The sequence below is a fragment of the Mytilus edulis genome, chromosome 6, assembly GCF_963676685.1.
Source record: "Mytilus edulis chromosome 6, xbMytEdul2.2, whole genome shotgun sequence".
Taxonomy (NCBI): Eukaryota; Metazoa; Mollusca; class Bivalvia; order Mytilida; family Mytilidae; genus Mytilus; species Mytilus edulis.
Window position 1 is genome coordinate 68373610 of NC_092349.1, and position 16838 is coordinate 68390447.

The following is a 16838-nucleotide window of genomic DNA, read 5'->3' on the forward strand; positions in this document are numbered from 1 at the left end:
TAACAATAACCTTGGGGAAAAAAATGATACTAAAGATGACTGCATGCACAGAAATAAATACTTTTAATTGCATCTTCAGAATTTATTATCTACTTGTGTATATTGATATTTACATTGTGTTTAGGCGCCACATACCTCTTCAAACCTGCTCCTTAAGTTTGATAGTTTACGGAATGGAGATCTGCCTGACAATGCAGCCATTATTATATAGTCTCTTAAATAATCTTAATAATCAGAATGCACAAATCTTTGTCTATTTTTTCAAGAAAAAAAAGCTGTTTTTTTCCCCGAACTTTTTAATTCTAATCCATGATATCTTTATCCTTCTCAAATTTACTTTTTCTTTTTGGAAAACAGAATCCTATAAATGATTTTCACTAATTTCACAACAGCTAATTTCAAGATTGGAAAACTTTAACAAACTCCATTACAGTTTAAAGAAAAGCAGACATCCACATAAACATGTTGTTCTACAAAACTGTAAAACTCAGAACAAAGGGTTTATTCCAATGTACCATGAATGTTAATCTTATAGAATCCAGAAAAAAATGGCATCAGGATAACACTATCTCTCCATAGGAACCGTAAACTTCAAATTTTCAAAATCTCAGATCTTTTTGAGGTTTAAGATAAGATTCATGACTAATGTGCACTTTTTATATAAGATTCTGATCATCCAGAAGCCTATATCAAATCTGGTAAATTTGAAGGTTAATCGGAATAAATTGACTATGCATTGATGGGAAGGCAAGACCTGGTCAAACTTATATATACTGGTTATGGTTCATTTTTAAAACGCAATTGTCTATAACATGACTTTGATGATCCAAAACATTACGATATTTTGCACAATTTGTGTATTCAGTTTCTAAAAATCTTTTGAATGAAGTGATATAGTAAATATGTGATTATTTTTGTAAATAGAAAATTGGGATCTTTATAGATGTTAAACATACAAATAAAATCATTAAGAACGGAATTAAATTGTAATAAACAATCTTGCAGAAAACATCAATATGTAATAAAGAAGGTATCAAAGATGCTCCTAGTATACGTAATCACATTATCGCTATGAAGTTTAGTCTTCAGATATACAACTGTTTACTAACAAAAGTCCAATCAAAGAAAACTCCTTCTAACTTAGTCCTCGAACTGTCAACATCAAAGTCTTTTTAAGAGTGTACCCCAGGTTGGTAAGACAATGACCTTTTTGATTCCTGTCAACAGGTTTAAAATGACAATTTATTTTTGTAAGTCGCAAAAACATTACAGTGTATGGTCTTTTTAAAACCCATCACCGATGCAAAATTATGCTGAAGAAAATATACCCAATTCAAACAAAAGAACTGATTTAATATTACAACATTTAACAAAAATAAATATGGCAGATGGCAAAGAAAGACAAGCTGCTGGCACATAAAAGATGCAGCTGGGTTTTGGATTGCTCAACCCTTCCTAATCCGGGACAGTAGTGCAACAGCACAACATATGAACAAACCCAAAATTTCAGTTGCTAAGGGATAAGCTGACATCAGATCAGACTAAGCTTTTATTTTCAAGACAATAATTCACTTCCATTTCTGTATAGATTATTGCTTTCAAGTCGATTTCTGTATAGATTATTGCTTTCAAGTCGATTTCTGTATAGATTATTGCTTTCAAGTCGATTTCTGAATAGATTATTGCTTTCAAGTCGATCTCTGTATAGATTATTGCTTTCAAGAAATCAGAAAAATGTCTTGCCTAATATATCCAAATTAGTTTACACAAGTTTGATAGCTATTGGTCTGTAAATGCCAATTATTAGCATTATACACCAAGGAATTCTGTAAGTATATGTAAACCACTGAACCAGGAATAGAAACTTGTACCTACTAGATACATCACAGATATGTAGGTAGTACACACATACCTTCCTAATTACTAACGGTAAAGTGGTTGTGGAGGAAGCATTTAAGTGAAAATTGTTCTTCTAATTGGTCTCTGAGAGGTAAAGTATGCCTTGGGTTATTAGATAGAAAGATAATAATTAGTTTGTGATGGGATTCTTTAGATATAGACATATAAACAGAAATTTATTGCAAACAACAACAAAGAAAGTTAAAAAGTCAGACAGGGAACACTTACTGTAAATTCAGACATTTTTACGATATCTTTGTTATTTGCAATGATTGTCAAACAATTGCAATTATTATTAAAAGAACACAATTATTTCTGAATTATTTATTCAAATTCTTTAAGGGGGAAAGGGATGGTATTTTAGTTTTCTTTACATTAATCCAACATTTTATTGAATTTTGCTGTAAAAATCAAAGACTTTGTGCTTACCAAGTACTAAAGTTTGACCATTTTCAAGCAGTTTGAGCCTCTGTTCCCATGGTATATGTATATGTTCCTCAACTTTTTTTAGTTTTGAAGTTTGCATTGATGCAAATTGCAACTTCGAGAAACAGTTAACTGATTGGTGTTGGAAAACCCTTTGTTTATCCCAAAGAAACTTTTTCGAAGCTTAGATAAATTAGGACTTAACACATAAGAATGACTTTGAATGTTAGTTAGGTACATCTGGTCCGAGTACACAGTTATTTCGTAGTGCATTTCTTTTAGACAATAAATGAAAATTAAAAAAAACCCACCTGCGCTTTCTCAATAATATTTTTACAGTGTGTTGTACTACTTTTGGGACAAATTATATCAAAATTATAGAAAACTTCATCAGCTCTAACTCAAAATATGGACAATCTTATGTTAAGGGGGTCTTGAAATCTTTTGACAGCTTCCGAAGTGCTAATTTTTGACCTTTTTCAGCTGGACCTAATCACTACTTTACATTAATATTTATGACCCAACTTTTTTTACAGTGTCATTTCACCCCCCAACTTGCTATATGAGGCATAAAACATGGAGAAATAAATTTGGAAGGGGTATAACAAAAATTGGCAAGTAACACACTGTCCACACTAAGGACTATATTCGTGGACAACGAAAATCAAAGGACGATAACTGTGTACTCGGACCATCTGTACCCTGAAGTTTTGACCTTGACTCTGCTGCCTTTATTTATATCCTTATCTCTACCTGCTACTAAACCAACTTGAAGATATCAGCAAAACAAATAGATTACTCTTCTTGCAACAACAAATTCTATGAAATTAGCAAAAACATTTGTCAAATAAATATATGAAAGTAATATACTATGTGGATTTTGTTGTGGTAATTTTTTGTGTGGATACATCGAAATAAGAGGCTGTCAGGTTAACAGCAGCCCACCCACCGCCCACCATACATCCCAGGATGACAAATCAATAAATGATTTTTCCAGTCTTTAAGGGACTTTATAAACCTATCACCCTATATGGCCTAAAAGTTTTTCAGGTTTTTTTTCTACTAAAATTTGGCTTCCCTCCCAGAACCTTCTTTAATTTAAATCCTGCATCTACCACTCAGAAATTCACATTAATGATTATATATAATTTGTTGACCTTTATTCTACAGATAACACCAAAAAAAAAATTAAATGGGAGCTAAGAACAAAATTTTGATTGATATGTTGCACAAATTCATTTAATATTTTGGAGGGGAGACTTTGTCAAAAAAAAATGTTTTGTCTTTTCTGTTGTATTTAAAGTTTGCTGTCAGATAACAAACCAGGAATCAACAAAACAGCTTTTATATGATAAACCAATAAAATGCATAACATATTGACAAACTAGTTACATCAAGAGAGTGTGAAAGTCACATGATTACATATTGCTTCTTGAACGAGGTTCCATTGGGTAAAATATAGTTATAAAAAGTCCACACTTAAATATTTAACTACGCTGCTTTAAAAAATATCATTTTTTAAATTACATTTCTTTATGTGTTCCTTTTAAGAATTTAAATCTTAATTTGTTAAATTTTTTGTATAATATTAATAATTTAACCTGAACTGAGCCCCTCATGTGGTAGATATGCTTGCTGACATTTTAGGAAGTGTGTAAGATGATGCCTACCAGGTAGCAGCAGAACTAATACATTACAATCACTAATGTTCTAATGGATAATCTTATCTGTTAATTAGACCATCAATATCTACACAAGAGTAGCAATGTTATTTATCTAGGTTAGGTGGTAGATGCATTTGCAATGCAATTTTAATAGATAACTTTCACATATTTGTGAATTATGGCTAACTTATCTGGGCCCACAACCCCCTCAAATTTATAATAGAAATATGTTACACTTTCATCAATATTTCATAATTTATGGGACCTCTTCTAAACACTTATTTCCTTATTTCTAAATGGTTATCTGTTCAGTTGAAATAATGATTACTTGCAGGTTCTTATAAAAAAAAAAAGGAGACTGGATTAAAGAATAAAATATACTTCAATCAGTCAATCCTTTCCCTTTATGCAAAACTTTCTGGAAATCGAATTTATATTGCAGTTCTAAAATACAAGCATTTTTTCAATTGATATGAGGTCAGAATACTGGGTCTAACCTGAGACTCCTATAACAGAAGTGTGTTATAGAAGTCTCAGGTCTAACTGAAAAAGATTGACTGCAAAAATGAGATGCAAAAATTGTTTCAAAACTTACACTTATGCTATCTACTTTGGTAAAAAAAAAAGGATTTCTCTTTTGACAGGTGCATGCTGCCAAAATCATGGTGGCAACTAAGATTAGTTTCTTTTAATTTATCTTGATGCTCACACAATAGATAATAGGTAACAAAAATTCCTAATTCTTTGACAGTTTCTTTTTCTTTATTGCAATAAATCTTTTTAATTTCACTTAATACCTTTCTTTAAGATAAAATCCAAAGAATTAAATTTCAAATATCTTCATAAATAATTGATTTAGATTATATAAATGACAGATACCTCATCTCTTCGTCAGTTTTGTGGATTATAAAAATTCCTTAAAGCAACAGGTGCCAGAAAAATATTAAAAAAAGCAAAAAGCTGTTGCAAAAAAGTATTTTTCCCTTTTCTTTCTTTTTACTCTGCGTTAACTTACCTTGTTTAAAAGTTATAAAATCAGAATGTATTAATCACAATTGTTCCACTATAAAAGATGCACCTACGACCTTCACAATTCTCTCAAGATCACATGTGCCTCCTTCTGTTTACAACACATATAAATATTCTCTGAGAACTGTAATCCTTTGCCAAACTTTATAATAATCAAGTTTTTTCCTGGTTCCTCCTCATTATTATGGGGGAGATTTACAGATGCTTGATCTTTGATAATCAGTTATTAATCCTTGGTCAGAGGGGCATTGAGATTGGAATCTGATTGCAGATACTTACCTAATTATTAACAGATGTGCAATAATTAATAACATACAAATGTATATATTTTTTCCCTCATTGAGTTTTCACTTTCTTCTAATTAATCTGAATTTATGTAATTTGTTCTTATCCAAATAAACTTCAAAACAGAAATGTACCTAATGGGATTTCTTATCTTTCAAAAGTGTATACAAATTAAAAGCCATTATGACACAGTACCATAGCTTTATGGTTACAAATTATTTGTAATGCATTTTCCATACGGTACCAGTGGTATTATTTATTTTCAAGAAAAATAAACAATCTAGAAAAAAATTGGTAGTATTTCCTATTATTAGAATTGTTATCGCAGGATAACAGCAACTATAAAAGTATTGTAGTTGTGGAGAAAACATCTATAGTTGGAAATTAAGGCAAATTCCTTATGGCTCCTTGTAAAAGCATTGAATATATGTTCTACAATTTGAAATATTGTGTTATAATATGCAGGATGTTTTTTACCATTACCTTTCAATTTAAAATAATTCAAGCCCTGTTTTATCCATTCAGGAGTGGCCAAGTGGCACACAATTTTATTCCTTAATCTGAGTACAATCTTGGAGTTTAAAAGGTTACTGGTATAATGTAAATAAATATTGCACTTTTATAGCAGTTCTTTTAAAGAGGAGGAAGTCTTATGTTACATAATGTATTTTTGAATAACATGAATTTCATTTCTTATTCTGCTAGCTGTCTACCTGTGAAATAAATTTTATTTGAATCAAATGAAACACATAAATGCTGAATTGCAACCTTTCTGATGTTTGATATATGATCATGATCCTTAATACTTCTGGATACAAAATCATTTGCTCCAAAAAGAAGTCATTAAAAATTTGCTTTAGAATTAGGCTAGAGGGACGGTTTATCTTTATTATTTCAACATAAACTAATTAATTCAATGGACTTAGACTAAGGCTGAGGTATTGTATTTATGTTTTTTTCTTTATTTTGAGAAAACATCTTAACTGATGTGTTTTCTGCTAAGTAATATTTGGAAATAATATGAACAAGGGGAATTAACTCAAGCATTCTTATAGAATTTCACCAGAAGTTACCCGTCTTTATAGCATGGTACGTCTTGAATTGATTAAAAGCAGCATTACCTAATTTCCTTGCATAATCAACACTTCTAAGCATTGACTTCTGAGCCAAATAAATGCCAATCAAACACACCCTAATTTAAGAAAATGAAATGACAAGAGGGAAGCATGTGAAAATTGTATGTTATTTTGGCAATATTTTTTAACCGACTTCTAAAAAATTAAAATAATTGACCCAAAAATGTTTCAGATTTTTGTATGCTGGTTGAAATTTATGCGTTTTTTCTTTTCATTAATTTTTATGAAAGCTTTCCCAGAATAACCTCTTATTACTTGAATATCTGTCACACAATGATGCAATAATGTGAAGATTTTATTCCTTTCTGTCTTGTTTCATCACAAACTACATGGATCTCAAACTGTATAACAGTCATGTCAGTTCTAAATTGTTTCTGTTGTCTGTGCAGTTTGGTAAACAAGAAAACGGAAAAATCAAAATGATTTGAGAGCGTAAAAAAGTAACAAAAAAAGTTTCTTTACCAGAAGTAAGACAATAATTTACTGCTTAACAGGAAATCCAAAAGTTACAAGTTTTGCTGCTATTATTTTAACTTTAACTAAGGTTAGCAATTGAAAAACTTATGTCTAACTCTTACATTTTATTTAAAATTCTTCAATAAGTTACACAGATAAACTCTCAGATGACACAGACAAATCATGTGGTATCATGTCTTACAGCGACTGGATTAGTGACCATCAGAAATAAGACCATGTTAATTCATCAGACAAGACAAGAAAAATGTGAATTTTCAGAAGGTTGCAGAAATGATAAGCGGGAATCTCCTGATCCTCAATTTTGACAAGCCTAGAGACAGTTTAACTTTTTCTCATTATATTGTTTATTGTAGCTGTGCATTAGAAGTAACTTTAAATTTGAAAAAAAAAAAATATAATTGACAGATATTAATCAAGTGCACCTTATCATTTAAATGACTAGGACAGGTGGGTTTGAATGAGTTAAAAAGCAATCTAAAATATTTTTCACTTTCTTAATATATTTTTTTTTTTTATAACACCTAAAATTTCTTTCTGATTCATATGTTTCTGTTTCATATCATTTAAACATTGTAAAGATGTGAATGTTATCTTTTCAAACCAGCTGTTATTCCTACACATTTCATTAAACTTAAAAAAAAAGAGAATTGTTTATTTTGAAATACATGTTTTTTTTAAATTCTGTAATCTGAATTATTTTCTCTAGTAACGCCTTTAACACAAAAATCTATCTTGTTAGAATTAATCATGCACCAAAAAATGAAAGTTTATTGAAGAGTTTTCATTTGGAATAAATCTCTGAGATTCTCACAGCCTCCTTAAGCTTAGAACAATCAATTGCAGCACAACTGTCTGGTAGCATGCAAAAACATAAAAAAAAAAGAGCAGACGGCACAAAACCTGGATTTCTCATTTTTGTGTTTAACTGCTTCTATGACATTAATTGCAAGGTAATTGCTTCAAAAGTTTTTGTGTATGCAATTACAGTTCTAATATTAAAGAGAAGTTGTTTAAAGAAATAATTACAATGCTATTGCACTATGCAACTAAGATTCTGTCTTTAGCTCTTTTGTTTGTGTTTCAATAAGATAAAATAGAGACATAAGGTACATGTATCAAAGGGTACAATTGAAAACCGTAAGGGAGCTACCATTTGATTTTTATGGGGGGGGGCTAGGATGAAAAATTTTGTCCTGCATTTTTTTTTAGCTGTAATCTCTGTCCTGCCTTTTTATTTTTCACTCTGTTCGGTCCTGCCTTTTTTTTCAGTTAATCCTGACTTTTTTTTACCTAAATTGTCGTCCTGACTTTTTTTTTGCAAGTGTCTCATCCTGCCTTTTTTTTTACTCAACCCCCCCCCCCCCCCCCTAAAAATCAAATGGTAGCTCCCTAAGTTGGAGAAAAACAGACACCAAGAAAAAATAAATTTATTCTTGCCTAGTAGGAAAAACATGTACTTTGTATCTTGCAGACAGCTACATAAGAGAAAACTTAAAGACTGATATAACTTCATATAAGTGGGGTTTTATTTCTCTTTGTTCTCTTTAAAACTATCTATCAAAATTCATTTTGCAATAAATTTTACTGTTGGAAATATAAAAACTGAGTCTTGAAAAGTGTTTTACATTCTGCTGCTGCAAATGACTTGAAAGTTATTTATAAGAAAGCTAGAGTTTCATAACCATCCTTAAAATCTCTTGTATTGACTCATTCTAATAAAACGTATACAAGTTGAATTGGCTGCACTACTTTTTTGTGGAGGAGAAACTATTTATCTTTCAAAGCACTTCATGTTTATATGAAAAATGATGAAGTATTGCCTAATCACTAGTCAGACTTCCTTCAGAGACCATGCACCTGCATTAAGCAAACATACACCTGTGTTATAAGACCATTAATTTAAGGTCCCTCCCCAGTGCATTTAATAGTGAACCTGTTTCAAAAGACTACCTTCTCTCTATTAAGTGGTTGCTTAAAACAGGTTTCACTGTATTCCTTTAATGAAATATTTTTCAGACCATTTTTATTTTTGTATTTTTTTGTTCAAGCTATAGTGTTGTTAACTTTCTGTTTGGGAAGAAGAGCTTCTGATTTCTCCCTTGGTATCTGATCAGCATTGATTGGTGACAATGTAGACAAACAACTTGGCCATTGAGGGCCCCTGGTTTTCCCCAATAAATTTGACATACATTCTTTATCTTCTTTTATTCATAAACAGATTATAAAACATCCCATAGACAAACTACTTGGCCACCGAGGGCCCCTGGTTTTCCCCTACAGATTTGATATACATCTAGATACCTTCTTTTATTCATAACCAGATAATATATCATAAAACCTGCCAAATGGTACTGCCTGATAATGCAAGACAACTGCACCATTTATTCTGATGAAAGAAATCATAATAGGTTTTCAACCTGTTTCTCGATGAATTACATAACTTTTACATTACAGGTTACTTGTACATCAAAAGTAGAAATAGTCTGTAGTGGGTTACTTCTAACAGTAAAAACCCTAACCAGAAGTGTAATTATGTAACTATGCCAGAATGATCTTCTGATCACGTATACTATAGTCAATAAAAAAAATCGACCAGAAGTAAAATTACGTAATTATTGCAACCAAAATTTTCAAAAGTTTAAGTATGTAATTGAATATTTATTATTTCAAGTAAGACAAAGGAACCAAATTGAAAAATAAATAAATATATACAGGAGCAAATTGTTCTAATTTGTTTTCCAGCGCTGGCATACAAAGAATCTCTACTTGATCTTTTTTCATACAGAAATGTTAAACCTTTTTGATGTACTTTTAAAAGGATTGAACTGAAAACTTCAAACTGTGGAATTAATCACCCAGTCTTTAATGAAACTGATTTATTTCACTAAGTATGCATTCTTAGAAATCAGAAACTTTGTACTTTAAAAAAAGATATGCTGCGCTTCATTCAAAACATCTTAAGACAATCTAAATATTTTAGTGTTTACAACTGCATAAGTTGTAAGAGCATGCATAGACCATTAATTTTGAGGTATTTTATATTGCAGAATTATAAAATGTACTGTAAAAAAATAAAATATCAATTGTAAATTTAAAGCCTTGGATGCACTTTTCTTGATATACATGTACCTTTAATGTAAACCCGCAAAGCCAAATATATAAACCCCAAGGATGCATGAGAACCGAAACAAGCGAAAAGCTATATGACCTAAAGGGATAAATCTTTTGTTTTTAAAAACCTTTCTGATTCTGATGCGGGACCTTCATATAGGAAATTCTATTTACCCACTACTTCATAAAATTACATTAGACAGTTCAAGAGTTCACCAGGTATTGTTTAAAACTGACATAAAATGGACTATCCAATGCAACAGTGAGTAGAGGAACATAATAGTTTACTTTACCATGCAACTTTAATTGTACTGCTATGCACCTGTTGGTGTGGCTGAGTTATAGCCCTGAAGCTTTCACCAATTTACTTTGTATTTGAATACACTGTTCAATTTCCATAACGATTAATCAATGAAAATGATGAACATGATATTAGAGCAACATTTAAAATATATAAATTACCATTGATTGTTCAAGGTCAAGTCCACCATTCATTCTGGAATGTACTACTGGTCGTGTTCCTGCATCTCTTTCATCTCGTGTTATTTTAAGACTTGATGTGCGACGAAGTCCACTACCAGGTCGATTGAGGAATTTTGTTAATTCTGTGTCTTTGGGTTGATCAGATTCTAATTTTCTTTCAAACAATAATCGTGTACTACTTGTTTGACCTAGTTTTGGAGTTTCATTGTCTGTTTTCTTGTCAGGACTAAAATTGTCTGTCCTGCTACCACCATCATGTTGGGCGGCACTAGCACTAATATTGCTACCTGTTTGTTTAATTTCATCCCTCGAGCTTCTAGCACTATCACACCTTCTCAGATTGACCTGTCTAAATGATGACAAAACTTCAGTCTCTTTTGGTGTATCTGAATCCTTTTTATCGCCAATGACTGGTCTCCAGCCTGGAGGTTTGGTAGCCAATTTTGAAGGATCATCATTGTTCTGAGGAGAAGATCCAGCTTCCAACTTACCAGCCAATTCTTCCTTTCTTTTACGAAGAAATGGAGATTCTCTACGACCAACAGGGGCTCTTGCACTCTCAGTTCTTCTCAATGTCACATTTTTCCATGGTGGGTCCTCTGGCCCTTTTGAACGAGCTATTGCTGCTTTTTGTTTTAGAGGATCTTCAAATTTTGTTTTATTCATGTTTATATCAACTTTATTTTCATTGTCATTTTTCGGCACAATAGTTTCCGTAGTAACGGTTACTTTACTTGGAGTTTCAATTGTTGTTTCTCTAATAGCATCATCTGGTTGAGTAGCTTTACGATATTTGTCCCTCAAGGAGTAGTTTGATGAAATTTTCATACTTTCACTTCTCTTGATTGACGGTTCCTTTTGTTTATCTCCTATGACAGGAGTATTTTTATCCCTTCCAACCAACCAATCAAACTGGGTTTTACTTTTATCTTCAGCACCAACAGATCCTGAGTTGCTTCCTGCAAAAATTAGAAAAGTGGTTAAAAATCTCAAAACGATAAATCTGTAGAATCCTATCTGTGTATTTCTAGAGCATTTAGTAAATAGATGTGCATATGTTCAGTGTGAGCCAAGACTCCGTGTTGAAGACCATACTTTGACCTATAATGGTTTACTTTCACAAATTCTGACTTGGATATATAGTTGTCTCATTGGCACTCATACCACATCTTCTTATATCCATATACATGTAATTGCTAGTTTTTTTATATTATGTACTCATTTATTTTTTCTTGGGTAACAACATTCTTAATTGAAAAAAAAATGAAATTTGATTTGGCCGTTTTAATCATAAAAGCTTACAGGAAGTTTGAATTTGATATCACTAGAGAATTTAAGAAAAAAATATTTTAATTTTCTTACCCTCGACAACTACAGTACATTTGGTAGTAATAGCACCATGAACATTACGAGCCACACATTCGTAACACCCAGAATCCTCCTTGTGTATGTCACTTATTTGTAACTTTGCTGTCACATCCTGGTAAGTTTGGCGGAAATCTTTTGTGTTCCCTATAATACGGTTATCCTTCCTCCACACAATCATGGGTGAAGGATTTCCTGTCACGTCACATTTCAACGTGAGAGATTTTCCACAATCAGCAGTCTCGTCAGTTAAGGGACTCAAAATTTCTGGAGTAGCCTGTTTAGCTGGTAAATGAAAAGGATACATCATTTCATAAGGTAAAGAAGCTATGTTGACAATATTTTCCCTTGAGGATTTATTTTTGTACTATATTTAATTTTTTAAATGCCAAAATATGTCAGAGTTATATCAGTATTAAAACTGACCCTGATTGCATAAGGTAGATTAAATATATATGTGAAAAGGAAATGTTTATAGTGTCTAGAAATGAAGCAGGTGGTACTATCAGTCCTCAAGTGCAAAATAATTAACTCTGAAAAGGGGGAATTTTAATAATTTTACTTCAACACTCTCAACTAAGTATTTCAGAACAGAAAAATACAGAGCTACTGAAAATGTGTAAAAAAATGTTTAATTATCTGCTTCACCTTTTAAAATGGCAACAAAAATTGAGATTATTTACAAAGAAAACCAAAAACAATTCTTTTTCTCCATACTTTTTATGTCATGGTCCCATTTGTAAATAGATCAATGACCTTTAATCCAAATATCAGCTGATTAAATGTAAAAATCATGCTTATTTCAATTAAAGTGCTACTTCAAATGTATTTAAAACATTTAATAGAATATTTAAATTCCTACGTGTGAAATCGGAATTAAGTATGTTTTGTTGTATATAAATAATTGTCATATAATGGGTTCAGTGTCCGGCAGAAAGAAATCTTCTTAGCATTGAACAGTTAAGAAAAGTAAAAACGTAATAATAAACAATCTAATACAGCTACACTTGTTGAACTTTTAAAAACTTGTGGACTTATTCTTTAAAAGTGTTTGATTTTTTTTTACATTCAAAAGATATATTATACAATTATGGCCCGTTGAAGAGGTGAATATCCAAAATTGTCAACACGAGAAGGTTATTTCATTGAGGGCGCAGCCCGAAGTGAAATAACTTTTAAGGGTTGACAATTGTGGATATTCATCGATTCTAAGAGGCCACAATTGTTTTATTATACCAAACTAACAGTGGAAAGGCCTTTCGAAAACTTTCTATATTTTTTACATAACAAATTCAAAGACAAGCTGACGTTTGAAAATACATTTGTGTTCTAGAATTTCAAACAACAAAGGTAGAATCTTTTTATAAAATATTGATGGCCCTGAAAAGGACCGTTACTCTCTAAGAGCTATCATTAGCTGCTGCCACTCTATTCATGTTTAATGCCTTATTTCCTCGTCACTCTGTGAGCTTCAAGTGTAACGTGAACGCTGCCATTTTGTTTATTTACGTCTGTGACTTCATTTTCATGGGAGATAACTCAAGTACAAATAAACAAACTCAAAAGGTTATTCGCCGGTGAATAATAGGGTTATTCCCCGCTGGTGGAAAGTTTAAGGGTTATTCATCCTTCCTTGCAATTGAATGAAAAACAACTGAATTATTCCATGTCACGTGATAAAGTTTCACCGAATAGAATTGTTTAAAATATATGTAAGGTATAATAACATAAATTATCTAGCCCATAAGACTATGTTTTACTTGTGTATTTAGAATTATTTTTTAGATGCTCACGAAAAAAAGTTTAGACTTTTGTACTTAGAGCTCATTTGCCTCTGCCATAATTCTTATGTCAAGAGTTCAAGAAAAAACATGAACAAAGTTTCAATGCTTTTGTTTAATTTAATTTGTTACATGTCTGCTTTCGCAAAGTGAACATTCAACATGTAAGCTTATCTTTCTAGTAATTGTCTGTTGAATACTGTAATCCAAAAAGTTTTAGAGATGTTTTTAAATAAATGTAAATGTGACGAGATAGCTAGGTGTCACAAATTAAAGACTTTGAATTTTACATTTCGCTAGCATTATTTAAAGGGAGCATTTGCTAAAATCTCAATAATAAAAGCAGTGTCTAACACTCGCAATAATTTCTGAATTTACAAAAGTTTATCATAGTTACACTAATAAAAGAAGATCAAAAAGGTTTTATTCTTAAACTTGCATAGAACATTTGGTGGTTTTTTTTTTTACAAATGACTAGCTACAAGTACCTTTAACAACAATAAGAGCATCAACAGATGACTTTCCTGAGGTATTTTCAGCAATGCATTCATATTTCCCAGAATCCTCACTGGTTGCCTTGGTTATTAGCAGTACAGCAGTTCTGCCATCAAATGACTGCTTATGGTGGTTGTCAATGACAACAGTCTCCTGGTCCCTGGTCCATCTGATGGTTGGCTGAGGTGATCCTATTACATCACACTGCAGGGTAACAGTATCACTGCATTCATGTATTTTACTCTCAGGTTTAGTCAGGAACATAGGAACAACATCCGTTTCACAAGCAGTTTCTGGAATAAACATTGAAGAATTAAAATGGATACCCTTTTTTTTGGGGTCTTATTTTAAAAACATATTTATTTATAGTGGATTGGGAAACAAGTTATTGAAACTTATATTAATCCATCTCCACTATTTTGTTTTGGGTCTTATACAGAACAAACAGTTGAAGAGCCTCTGCTGAATTTTGTTGTTTTAGTTTTTTGTTTTGTGTCATTGACTCGTTGAGTTGCTGTCTCATTGACATATACCCAATATAATTTTCTTTTAACATTTAAGTTTAAAGTAGTTAAAACTGATATTACACTAATAAAGATGATAAATGATGCATCTATCATCTGTTGTACAGCTTGTAAAATATCATTACAGGTTATATATATTCCTGAATTTTTTGTATCTAAATGCAAACTTTCACTCTAGCAAGAAATGTAGGTCATAGTGACCTAAATATAAACAACATGTGCTTTACAAGATGATAATAATATTTAGGTTTCTAGGAAATGCAAGATCTTTGGAAAACTAATATATTATTATCTAACAGTTTCTTTCTGGGAATTGTATAATTATCAATATATCATGTCCCTAACTCCTATGTTGCAAAATTTCCAACAGCAGACCCATTCGATCACTTAAGTACACCAAAATATTGCTTTAAGTTATAAATAAAATTGAGAATGGAAATGGGGAATGTGTCAAAGAGACAACAACCCGACCATAGAGCAGACAACAGCAGAAGGTCACTTGTATAAATATCTATACAAATGCTGAATATTTTTCTATAGAATTTGTGTCTCCAAACTGCACTAGTTTTGAAAAGTGGTTGGAAATGTTTTGTCTGTCTGAAATACATGTCTGATTCAGAGGAGAAAGAGAATTTCATGAAAAAAATAGATTGTAGACTAGCTACTACAAGAAAGAAGCATTTTTGTATCTCTAATACATAATTACAGTGATTTATTTTATTACCACTACTTGTACTCTACTTCAGTAAAACTATTTACATTATGATATATGCATGTTCCACTTAAATTAATTAGTTTGCTTCAGTTTGATAAATATAGGCTCAGTCAGTGCAAACTTAATAGAATAGATTCATTTGTTTTCACTGGTACCTATATTTCTAAACTGAGGAAAATGGTAATATTTACAAAAAGCCAAGAAGAAATCCAAAATAGCAAGTATCCCACCTTTATACATTGTATATTAAGGTTTTTTGGTTGTTGCTTTTGAGTAACATCACTTTCAGTGCCAGTGGTTTATTCATGGTGGCCAAATGTTTTGGTGGAGAGAGTTTGAATATACAAAGAACCCCTGACCATCAGCAGAATAGACAGATAAGAACACAGCCAAAATGACAAACATGTAAGTGTTCATAAAATTCTACACTGAAAACTAAAGATTCAGCATCAAAAACCACTAGTGGTTGGGGTTGAAGTCAGGTGCTCTGGAAGGGTTAGCATTTCATTAAGAAGATTAAAGAAGGTGCGTACAGAGTTCAAACCCTTTCATCCTCCCCCAAGGAATTTGTTGTTGTTCTACGTCAATAATATCAATTTGGAAAAAATGCGTGAGAAGTTGTGAATGACGTCATTAAGAAAAATCTATGAAAGAAAATTTCTAGTGTTGTAAAAAGCACTTTTATTCCTCACTGGATCCTTGCCACATTACCAACAATTTCATTTGCAGACATATTGGCACAATGACAGGATGGCTTTAAATTAATGGTCATGAGACAATTACTTATAGTTTCTGCTTGACATTTAAAAATCTGATTTACTAGAAAATAACTGTTAAATATCAAAGGAATAGTTCTTTAATTGATGTTTTTCATGACACAGCTGGTACTCCTTCAATGTTAAACTAAGAGCTTATAACTAACAGCAAGATCAGAATTGGATACAGTTGTAAACTTTAGCAGTAGTCTTATCCATCAACAACAGCTCTATGTGGGCAACAATTGCACTTCATGCTACTGAAGTATGCACTACTGCCTCTCAAAATCATTGTAAGTCTTAGGGCTTATATTGTGTAGATGCAACAGTCTATCTTTGCGTGGGGAACGATAGCATTTCAGGATACAAAGTATCCACGATGTCCTCGTGAAATGAATGAAAGTCTTAGGGCTTAAACAGTGTCATTTGTGTTGAATTTAGCTGATGACTTGGTGTAATATGTGAAAAGAATTTGAGCTGACAGTTTGTGAATCATATTTAATATCCACAGGAGATAAGATTTTGAGTGACATTGTCATCCCCTTGTCCAATACTCAATATATATGAGGATTTAGATGGGGGTCTTTATTACTATATTCTTTAAACCCTTTTTTCTCTCTTTTGTTGGGCAATAATACTGTACAGAACATATTTTTTAGAACCCCATTACTCTCTTCTTACATTTTTCAGACT

The 16838-nt window shown here is 31.7% G+C and overlaps 1 protein-coding gene across 1 annotated transcript in view; it reads right to left on the reverse strand.

Annotated features, from left to right (window-relative positions):
- Positions 1-16838, reverse strand: part of LOC139528235 (uncharacterized) — a 123091-nt gene that overhangs the window by 22995 nt on the left and 83258 nt on the right. Inside the window, exons 13-15 of the mRNA XM_071324117.1 lie at positions 14145-14444; positions 11873-12160; positions 10490-11469 (exon numbers count right to left, since the gene is read on the reverse strand). Of these exons, the coding sequence (XP_071180218.1) occupies positions 10490-11469; positions 11873-12160; positions 14145-14444 (1568 nt within the window). The remainder of the gene's footprint in view (positions 1-10489; positions 11470-11872; positions 12161-14144; positions 14445-16838) is intronic.